General features: G+C 39.6%; 1 protein-coding gene across 1 annotated transcript; it reads right to left on the minus strand.

The window, feature by feature from the left end:
* Nucleotides 1-2758: 2758 nt before the first annotated feature.
* Nucleotides 2759-11067, minus strand: ZNF483 (zinc finger protein 483). Its single transcript, XM_061201041.1, has 5 exons — nucleotides 10677-11067; nucleotides 10118-10206; nucleotides 8122-8248; nucleotides 7650-7745; nucleotides 2759-4266 (listed from the first exon to the last, which is right to left on the minus strand). The coding sequence occupies exons 1-5, from the start codon at nucleotides 11062-11064 to the stop codon at nucleotides 2759-2761; spliced, it is 2208 nt and encodes a 735-aa protein (XP_061057024.1). The 5' UTR covers nucleotides 11065-11067.
* Between the last annotated feature and the right edge of the window lie 868 nt (nucleotides 11068-11935).

An 11935-nucleotide genomic window follows, 5' to 3' on the forward strand; every position in this document is an offset into this window, starting at 1 on the left:
GCTAATGTTCAAAGCAGCATTATTTTTCACAGCCAGAAAATGAAAACAACCCAAATGTCCTTCAACTGGTGAATGGACAAAATACGGCACATCCATACAATCAGATAATATTTGACAATAAAAAGGATTAAAGTACCAATACGCTACCTCACAGATGAATTCAGAAAACCACACGGATGAACTCAGAAACAAGTTAATGAAAATCTAAAGACGACCACATATGATTACCTTTAAATAAAATGTCCAGAAAAAGCAACTCTAAGGAGACAGAGAGTAGACTGATTAGTGGTTGCCTATGATCAGGGTGGGGATGGGATTACTCTAAATGGGTGTGAGGGATCTTATCATGATGATAAAATGTTCTAAAATCAGATTGTGGCACCAACTGTACAACTCAGTGAATTGGCTAAAACTCACTGAATTATACATTTGAATGACTTTTACAATATATAATTTATACCTCAATAACACAGTAAAGAAAAAGGGGGTGGGGGTTATGTTCCAGATTCCCAACTGCTATTTATATAAAACTTCCTCTTATGAATGCTGGGGAATGTAACAAGTAAACATCCTGGAACAAGCCTCTTCTCAAGATTTTTACGTATTTAATTCTCTCTATAGATTATATCTTTCCAGAAAAAAAACCAAAGTTTCTATCCTTTCAGAAAAAAACTTAAGCCAGGGTGAATAATTCTGATAAGCCATATTCCTTTCATGACTAGAATGTCTCCGGCTGGCCCACTTAGCAATAACTACATAGACTAATTTATCCCACAGCAACACTTGAACTACTGTGGGGTGGTGCACAAAGAAGAAACCAAAAACATCATCCCGAAGTAGCACTGCAAACTAAACCCATTAAATCACAGCAAATATTGCTGAATCGCAGATGAGCATCAAGCATCTCTTCACTTCCGGAAGCCGAAAGTTTACCCGTTTTGTTCTCTTTCTATAGGAGCTGCCTCAAATTTCAACTTTAGGAACTTTGCACCACTGCTGAGTCAGTGGGGCTCCTCTAGAACCCTATGACCTGAGACCCAAACCTAACTGACCCAGGGTTTTCAGTTCCTTTTTCACAGTTAGAATTATTCAGACTCCACCACTGACATTCATAAGACATAACCCACTAATATCTGTATAGTCTATTCCTGTGAGGTCTAATTTCATAACAGAAAACTTAACTGAAAATTTATTCTCTATCATTTCTACATTCTTTTCTTGAATTTTACTATCAGTGGAGTCTCTTTAGATTTTAGGATACGTATTCTCCAGATGGTAGGGGATCGTAATGTCAGTTTCCTACGGTGGGCAAGTCAAGCTACATAAATGAGATAACTTTGCAAGTACGAGAATAGATTCCCCATCTAAAGGTAGCAGCGGCTACCCGAAACCAGCTGACTGCCCCACTGAAATATGGGCCCAGTACTGTCAGCCCTTATAATTTTTCAAAACAAGACTCTTTTTTGGGGGGTATCAAATTTCCTAATTTTTAAATGATGACAACTAATTACACACACACACACACACACACACACACACACACACAACCACCTTACCATACAGGCCAATTAAACTTGTAAAAGGGCCCAATCTTAGCTTGTGACCTTTGCCATACAGAATGTTTGCACTTAGACTACAAGAAGCTGTACTTAGTATAGGCAAACTTTTTAAAAAATAGAATTCTATTTTGCAAAAGACAATCCATCCAAAATAGCTGTTTTCAGTACCCATTTCCCCCCCAACCCCTCACCTATTTTCCTAGGACTGTTACTCTCATGGCTGAGACGGCCCAGGAGCATGCCATCGAGATTCCCAATCCCCACAGCCAAAGTCTAGAGGAAAAACAGGTTGGGGTGCTTTGTCAAATCAAAACATTCCCTGAAGGCAAACCTGTTTGAGTTCTACTGACTTGTTCCTGTGCACAGCATTTGAGCAATTCTGGCATCAAGTATTCAAAAAGCATACTGCATTGTCACTAAGCCAGAAGTTCAGTAGCTTAAATGAGTTATTTTCTACTAGGGAAACTTGAAAATGCCAAAGAATCAAAAATGTTTAACTTATTCCCACAGCTTCAGAAAGTACCAGAAGTACCAAAGAAAGAAACCTCAGAAATCATTAGTCCCACCCCTTCACTTTACCAGTAAAGAAACTAAAATTCAGAAAGGTCAAATGATTTGTCCAAGGTTATATAGGAAGTTGGTCAGCAAACTGGGACAGAACCCAGATTACCTGACTACAGTCAGGTCCTCTTTCTATAAAACTACATGGTAGTGAAAGCGGAAGCTAGGAGAGAAGGAAATCTGAAGAGAAGAGGTTCGTAAGATGGGCCCTGTGCACCCCTCTCCTGCTTTTTAAATTCACATTTGGCTTTTCAGAATCATTTCACATCTCATACTACTACTTTCTTTTCTTTTCATGTGACTTTACCAACCTGAATCACTATCTACTGAAAGTTGACATCCTTGCAAAGAAGAGGGGTGAATGACAAAAAGTATCTTTTTCCTAGCTGCCAACCCATCAAAGTTGCAGCTACTAATCAATGCTGTGGCAGTTTACACCCCAGGTTTTTAATGAGGGACTAATGTGACTAAATTTCCTACTAACCAATGCTGTGGTAGTTTACACCCCCGGTTTTTAATAAGGGACAACTGTGACTAAATTTCCTACTAATCAATGTTGTGGTAGTTTACACCCCAGGTTTTTGACAAGGGACAACTGTGACTAAATCCCACCCCCCACCTTACTATATTTCCAAGAATTACTCTGCAGAATGAAATCCCCGATGCCTGATGAGGCCAGAATTACTTTTGAACGTCTTCTCGCATTCGTTGCATTCGTATTCTCTCCTTCCGGTATGAATTTTCAGGTGTTCTACAAGGATTGAGCTTCGACTAAAGGTTGCTCCACAGTAGTTACATTCATAGGGTTTCTCTCCAGTATGAATTCGATGATGTTCGTTAAGAGATGAACTCTGACTGAAGGATTTTCCACAGTCCTTACATTTATAAGGCTTGACGCCCGTATGAATTCTCTGATGACGGCTAAGGAGCGAATGGGTAGGGAAGGCTTTCTCACACTGGGTACACTTGTAAGGTTTTTCTCCTGAATGAAGTCTCTGATGATAAATCACAGATGTAAAATGGCTAAAAGTCATCCCGCAATCATTACACAAATACGGCTTTTCTCCAGTATGAATTCTCTGATGTCGGGTAAGGCAAGAATTCTGTCTGAAGGCTTTCCCACACTCACCACACTTATAGGGTTTCTCGCCAGTATGAATTCTCTGATGTTTGGAAAGGGATGAGCTATGACTGAAGGATTTTCCACAGTTTTTACACGTGTAGGGTTTTTCTCCAGTATGAATTCGCTGATGCTGAATAAGAGATGAACTGTCACTGAAGGGCCTCCCACATTCTTTACATTTATAGGGTTTCTCTCCAGTGTGAACTCTCTGATGTTTAATGAGGTGGGCACTCAGGGTGAAAGATTTTCCACAATCATCACACTTGAAGGGCTTTTCTCCACTGTGGGTTCGGTGGTGTGGTGTGAGTGATGAGCTGTCACTGAAGGCTTTTCCACACTCATTGCACATGTAGGGTTTCTCCCCAGTGTGAATTCTCCTATGTTTGGTCAGTGAGGCGCTATAGCCAAAGGCTTTTCCACATTTGCTGCATTTATGGGTTTTTTCTCCAGTCTCAGTTCCCTCGTCTTTATCTACGGCTGCATCTTGACCTAAATCTTTCCAACATTTTTCACATGTAGAATTTTTTCTCTTACTAAGGGATGAGTTTTGAGTAAAGGCTACCCCACAGTTACTGCACTTCTGGGACTTTTCCCCCAAATGGATTTTCTGATGTTTCTGATGTTCAGTCAGAGATGAAGAGTGACTTAAGGCTTTCCTGCCTTCATTACATTTTCGTGGCTTTTCTCCACTGTGTTCCTTGCGGTTCGGGACAAGGTCTGAATGAAAACTGAAGGGTTTCTTGCCTTCGTTATACCTCCGAGATTTCTTCCTTAAGTAGATTCTGAGATGTTTAATTAGGTCTGAAGGTGGTTTGAAGTTATTTCCAAAAGGGCTCTTTTCTGAGTCAAATTCCTCACCCTTATTGCCTCTCCCTTGAGTTTTCTTTTGTGTGATTGCTACTTGTGAATGCTCCCTATCACTACGACCCTCCTCTAGTCTGCCATAATGTTTCCAGGATTCTCCCGTCAAGTCACAATCACCACTCATTAGATACCTTTCTATTATTTTATCTAAAGTCGATTCTTCCATAAGAACATCTTGATTTCCGCCAGATTCCTTCAATTCACCGCTAAGTTCACACTCTAAAAGAAATAACAAATACAATATTTCCTGTTTGCAATAAAGGAAGCTGCTGCATTTGGGACTAAAATAGGAACAGAGACAGTAGAGACTGTAAGGAACAGGGTGTGGACAATTCTCAGAGTGTCATAAAACAGGGAAGGGAAAAGTGACATGTGGGAACTGGGGAAACTTAGAGCTTAGGAAAAATACTGAGGAAGATGAAAGGTTTGTGCTTTATAGTTAGAGATGCAAGTTCTCACCCTCATTTCAAATTTCTGTAATAGGTTCAAACTTATTCCTCTTACCATCCAATCTATTCTCCTTCCAAATAATAATGATACTGCAAACATTTATTGAATAATTACCAAATGCCAGGTCCCATACCAAGCACTTTACTTGTATTTCACTTAATTTTCACAATAACCCTATGAAGTAGGTCCTATTATTATCCCTGTTTTATGGATGTGACAACTAGGCACAAAGAGTGTAAACAGCTTTCCCAAGATCACGGGTACTGTAAGTGGTAGAGCCAGATTTTTAACCCAGTCTGACACCAAAGCCCACACTTTTGACCCCTGTACCATACTGCCTCTCCTCAAAGCAGCCAAATAGCACTAAGTTTATAGACAATGTTAATCACATCACAGATATGCAACAACACCTATGCTAGACTTTCAAAGGTTACCACAATCTGGTCCTACCAATCTTATGAATACTCTAACCAGGCATCCATTTACGGTCCCTACTACAGGCCAGCATCTTAATACTTCATACTGCCTAGAATTCAATCCCTGTGCACCTTCACTATCACAAACACAGAAAATCTGATAGGGCCTAGGGTACAAGTCCCACAATCTCCAACACCACCCTCTCGAGATTTGTGCTCCTCTCAGAACCCTGAATTCTTTTATTAACCACATCATTCATCCTGGCTCTTAGTTATGAGATTCCAGTGTCACTTTCATAAGACTGTTTTTTTAACCAGATAACTATAAAATACAAAATCCTGGATGGCTCTCAAGACTTGACAGTCACCAACATGCCATCCAGACTAAGGAAGAACTGGAAGCTTAGGGGCCACATGAGCCCCAGCCATGACCGCATCAGCGAACATCAGAAGCATCTGGGAGGCCAGGGTAATGTTGGTGGCACATGTCACCAGAGGATCAATTTCGACAAATATCACCCAGGGTTACTCTGGGAAAGTTGGTATGAGGCATTACCACTTAGCAAGGAACTAGAGCTTCTGCCCCGATGTCAACCTGGATAAACTGTGGACCTTGGTCAGTGAGCAGATACGCTAAATGCTGCCAAAAACAAGACTGGAGCTGCTCCTATCACTAATGTGGAGCAATCGGGCTACTACAAAGTTCTGGGGAAGAGAGAGCTCATGGAGGGAGGTTCATTAAATGCTAACGAGTGCTTTTCAAAAAATAAAGAAATAAAATAAGACATAAACTCCTATTACCCAGAAGTTAACCATTATTAAAACTTCTGTGTATTTTCTTCTGGAAATTTTTCTGCACATTGTAGAATAGAAAATCTATGTATAATATGTACAGTTACTTTTTTTAATTCATAATTCTTTCCCACCTCATTAGTTAATTCTTCATGATTTTAATCACATAATAATCCATCATATCAATGTATTACTATTTAGTTATTTCCTTATGGCATGTTTATCAAATGATTAATACTTCCTCAGAACTGAGTCATAAAAGTGGAATCACTGAACCAAAGAGTAGAAAAATTCTATCACCACATAATACATGATGAGAAGTATCTGACTACTCTTCTATGGTCAAATGCTTTTTCTCTAAACCTTTGCAAATTTGATTCATAATAAATAGTACTGTTCCTTAAATGTAAATTACATTGTTGACCAGTGATTTGGAACACTTTTTTCATGTTAACAGCTACTTAAATTTTATTTTTGTCAGTTATTTTGGTTAGCTATCTGCTGAAGTTCCTTGCTCATTTTTCTAACATACTCAGTGTTCCTTACTGATTTGCACAAGCTTTTTATAAATCATAGCCCTTGATTCTGGCTTTGTCTGTCAAAACCTTTTTCTCCATTCTGTTGTAAATGACTTTTTAAATAAGTTGTACATCTAAATGATGCTTCTTTTACATAAGCATCTTGGGGGAAGAGGCATGTATTTATACCAATGCTGCTAGATTTTACTCAAAACATTTTTAGAATCCGTTTTCAAAACAACTCTCCCAAATGTACTTAAACATAAAAAGACAACTGCCGTCCTTTATTTGTGTAACTATGCTGGAAACAGCCAATAGGTTGACTAAAATGAATGGTTAATAAGATGGAATAGAGCAAAATAAATTATTGTTTTTTTCCTTAAAATAAACCAAGGTATTGACATATAATAATTTATTTTGATTTTTAAAAATACAAACTTAATATGTTTATTATTAAAGTGTAAGGAAGAGAATAGAGAAAAAATGTAATCCCTCAATGATAACCAGTGTTAACATAGAATGGTCTCCAGACAGTAAAATCCCATATGTATCTATACATTTAAACATATACATGTATGTGTACATTTTTTTCCTTTTAACAAATTATACTATACATGCTGTCCATTGAACAAACTCCTATTTCTTCTCCAAGACTCAATTCAATTGTTAATTAAGCCCTTGCTCCTGTATCTTCCCACTGCTCCTTACACATGCCACCATTAGGACATACATCCCATTACCAACACGTTTAGTTCTGATGTCCGCATCTATGGCATTCATGGAAACGTGCCTCTCAGAGCTCCTCCTCTGGGGTGCTTACCCAACAGCTCCCCGCTGCTGCTCAATGACCACCACAGCATCACACCAAGGCCACTTTGCCACAGGTGCTCCCAGTCAATTTCAAGTATGGCAGGGATACTAGGCCCATTTCCGTGAGGCATACGAGTCTGATAGGTGACTCTTGGCGGGAAGACTCTTTTTTGGCTTTTCCAAGACCTCCTCAACCTGCACTTCAATCTAAGACTCGTCCTACCCAGCCTTCCTTCCTTCCCTCTCTCGTCACAGGTGTCAGACCTGCATCACGCTCTGACAGCAATCCCAGCCTCTTCCAGTCCCCTCCTAGCTTTCCTTCCCTGGAATTCTCCCCAGTAAGTCTCTGACCTGGCTAATCGTATCTGGGCATCTGCTTCTCAAGGACCCAAACTAACAGTCTCCCCTGTTAAACTGAACATTCCAGGACGGCAAGGTGGATATTCTAATCATCTTTCTATGTTAGCACCTAGCCCACCCAACATTTCCAAAATTCCTCCAAATGGCTTGGTAAAGCAACTACTTCAATTTCCTCCTCCACTTCTCACCGACTCACCTGGTCTGGAGCCTCCTGAGGCTTGTTTTTGCAGCAGCCGTGGTAGTCCAGCCCACTTCAGCTGGGAAATCAAATCTAACTTGGAAACTGGAAAGCCTGCTCATAGAGAAAAGAATAGAAAATGGCTGTTTTTGTCTAGAACAAAGACATTCCAACATTCACAGCCTCTGGTTCTCCAGGAAAGAAAAGATGCTGCCAAACAGACTTCAATACTGGCATTTGAGGAGAACATCGGGGAAGGTATGGCCTTGGCGACAGCAAAATGATGCTCAACATTTTCAGCTCAATGAAGCAAAGACTCTTTCTTGGAGAAAACATTGTAGAAAAGTACATTTTTAGGACACATTTTTAGGATTAGTCACATCACCCCTGTAAGCCCAGCCAAAACAGTTAATAGCACTTATCTTTCAATAAGAATGGACAAAAAGATACCCAGCTTAGATGCTAGATTATGAAGAGGAGATGTCTTTACCCAGAAATTCTAGGTTCCTATAGTTCTCCAGCAGCACTTCCTTATATATCTCCTTCTGAGAAGGCTCCAGCGTCCTCCACTCTCCTCTGGAAAAGGTCACAGCTACATCCTTGAGTGTCATGGATTCCTAGAACACCAAAGACAGCCTTTTTGCATTGGGTTATTCCCAAATAGATCTTAAAAATTCAGAGAAGTAGTTAGCATACAAAGTACTAGTTTTGATGGTATTCAAGTTTCTGAGAATTCCAAAGCAAACTTCAAGGTAGCTATTATACACCTATTACAAGTGACACAGAACATGATTATGAAACAATCCCTGCCTTTGCCATTTAGTTCCTGGTGTGAAATGCTGTACAAGGATTCTCTGGAATGTCTAACACTGATCAAATTCACCCTAACACAATGATTTCTAGGATTAACAGAAAATATTAAATGAAGGATACAAATTACATTCCCAAACCTGGAATCTGCAGAATTAATGTAAGCTCTACAGGCAATAATTAAACATGTAAGAGTAACATCGGTGACTATATTCTAAACTGTAATTTCCAATTGGCTCTAAGTAGCAATTATTTTCTATCACAATCAAACAAGGATCTGTGTTCAATGACACTCACACTTACAATTACTCCAAATTACAAATGAGCACAATTAATCCTTAAAACACACTTTCCATAGCATCCTCTACAGCATGACATTTTGAGAGGCAGTACAGCAGAGCGACTACTACCACTTGGAGTAGCTTCCTGTGGCTCCTATAACAAATTACCACAACTCTGGTGGCTTAAGACAACAGAAATTTATCCTCCCAAATTCTGGAGGCCAGAAGTCTGAAATCCAGGTGCTGCGGGAACTGCACGCCCTTCAGGCTCTGAGGGAAAATCCATTCCTTGCCTCTTCCAGCTTCCTTGGCTGTCAGCATTCCGTGGTGTTCCTTGGTTTGCGGCCTTATCACTCCAATCGCCACGTCCCTGTCTCCTGTTCCTGTGTTCAAGCTCTCTCTGTCTAAGTACACTTGTGATGGCATTTAGGGCCCACCCATATAATCCAGAGTAATTTCCTCATTTCAAATCCCTATTTTATCACATCTGCAAAGACCTTTCTTCCAAATAAAGTAACATTCTCAGGTTCCAGGGATTAGGAAGTGGACATATTTCAGGGGGCCATTATCAGCCTACCAGAGCACTATTATTTACCATTGTGAATATGAATTTTTTTTCCTGACTGATAATTATTGGTATACAGGAAACTTACTGATTTGTAACCAGCTACTTTTCTCAGCTATTGTATGAGTTTCAGTACGTGTTCGGTTGATTCTCTGAGGTTTTCCAAAAAGACTACATTATCTGTAAGTAATATACACTTGCTTCTTTCATATCTGTACTTACCTCATTTCCTTCTTCTAGCACTGTATTGGCTAGAATACTCAGAAAATACTCATTAATAGCAGTAAGGTGAGACATCCTTATCTTCTTACTTTTTATTGTGAGGACTGCTTTTAATTTTCCAACATTATCCAGCTGGAGAATTTTCTTATCGTGTTCAGGAAATATAATTCTATTTCCACCCGACCAATTTTATCAGGAATAACTGTTGAATTTTAATAAATATTTTTGTTTTTATTAGAGTCAGACATGATCAATTCTGGTAACTGAAGTAAAATAGCATATGAAGAATGAACTCTAAGAATGTGAAGACTGTGAGAAAAAGGAGACTGTCTTAATTATTCTAGCGTCTTTATACCACCCAGGAGGAGCTCAGTGAGTATCTACTTAAGAATGAAAACCTGTAACCATATATGGTGACATATGTTAACTAGACTTACTGTGGTGGTCATTTCGCAATATATACAAATATCGAATCATTACATCATACACCTGAAACTAATACAATGTTGTAGGTCAATCAGACCTCAATTAACAAATTAACTTAAAAGAATGAAAATTTCTGGTAAAAAAAAAAATGAATGAATGAAAACCAGTGAAAGGAAGCTTACCTGGGACTCAGTATTTGGAGGAACAGAAACTGTTTTATCTTCTTCAGGATTCTCCTCTTGGGAAATAACAGAATCTTGAGAGATCGTATCTAGGAAGGGGGAAAAAAAACAGTCCAACCTTTTAAATGAGCTCCTCAGACTAGAAATTATTATATATGTCACTCTGGAGAAAAAGGTCAGAAAAAACAGACAAAAAGTTTTCCCTATGCTTTGAAGACACAGAGGACAGCCAAAGATACAGTTTCCTATTAAAACCCAAGCTTCCCCCCCACCTCATAAAATATCCTTTCACTTTCTAAGCTGACAAAAACTGATTTCATTCATTCCATATACCCACTGTTTTAACGTATTTAATTTTCATAATAATCTTTAAAATATTTATAAGGTATATTAAGATGAAATAACACATCTGTTTTACGTAGTAAAGTGTTTTCTTCATAGTCCTTGCACAGTGGCTTGAGCAAGAATCACTTATGAAATGAAAGTGCTCTTTTGGGGAGTTTACTTTCATATCTTGAGGAGATCTCTCCCACTTCCTCCCTCCATCTATTAATCTCACCTTCCTTTTCTTCAAGCACTTGGGTCAACTCCTCCACTAGGGTCACCACTTCCTCGCTACTCTCAGGATGTTGTGACCTGACCCAAATCCTGATCTCCCCTGGTAAAACGGTCAGGAATTGCTCAAACACCAAAAGCTCGAGAATCTGTTGTTTCGTGTGGATGTCTGGTCTCAGCCACTGCATGCAGAGCTCCCACAGTTGATTCAGGGCTTTTCTGGGTCCAGCCTCTTCGGAGTAACAAAACCACCTGAACCTCTGTCTGAAAGACTCTGGGTCAACAGTGTCTCCTCTTAGGAGAGCTTCTTGATCCCCAGGGGTCTCCATTCTTAGCACCTTGTTTTGTTCACTTGAGACCAAAGTGTGATTATCTGGGGAGATGGCTGTCATCTTGTTCAGGCTACTCCGGCTTGCAATGTGTATCACCAGGAGGAATTCAGTCCCCTTTAGACTTCGAGTGTCAACACAGGCCACCAAAAGGCACTCTCCAGCAAAATATCAAGTGTTCCAAGGATCCACTTTATGGTCTTGCAGAAACTGTCAAGAAATAAAAGTTATGAAATAAATGAAACAAATTGTGACTCCTAAAAAACATTGTTCTTAGTTTGGTTCTGATACACACACACACACACACACACACACACACACACACACACACATTCTCAGAGGCCTAGAACCGCCCTACTATACTAAAAGAATAATTTTCTCTGTAGGTGAAAAGCTGAGAAGTTACTTGAGGGTAATTAAAGGTACCCTCCAAGAAAACAGTTTCTTCAGACTAAATACTCCTCATCAGCAAAACATATCAGAAAAGGCTCACTGCTACAAGAGGATCCAAACCTATTCCACTCCTGCCCTCTCTCAATGAATGGCCACACAATTTCCCACCAGCTGCTCAACTGAGAAACCTGACTTCATATTTGACTCTCAAATTTCTCACAAAATCAATAACCAAGATCTGGTGGTTTTATTTCATAAGAACCTCTCCATTCTCTCCTACTGAAACTACCTAAGGACAGCCTTCTTCAATTCAGTCTCACACCAAAGCCTAAGGATTCCTTCTAATATGCAAGATATGGTCCTATCACTCCCCAACTGCCTCAAGATAAAATTCAAACACTGAAGCCACAAGTGATGGTCTAGAAACCCTGCCCTGATGACCTCACCTCCAGCTCTAGCTGCCCCTGATGGACACTGCAGCCGTAAGAAGGTATCTCCCCATTTCCAGAAACTCTAACTCCTTCCGTCTTTGCACTAGAGC

Source organism: Eubalaena glacialis, chromosome 9 (assembly GCF_028564815.1).
Source record: "Eubalaena glacialis isolate mEubGla1 chromosome 9, mEubGla1.1.hap2.+ XY, whole genome shotgun sequence".
NCBI lineage: Eukaryota > Metazoa > Chordata > Mammalia > Artiodactyla > Balaenidae > Eubalaena > Eubalaena glacialis.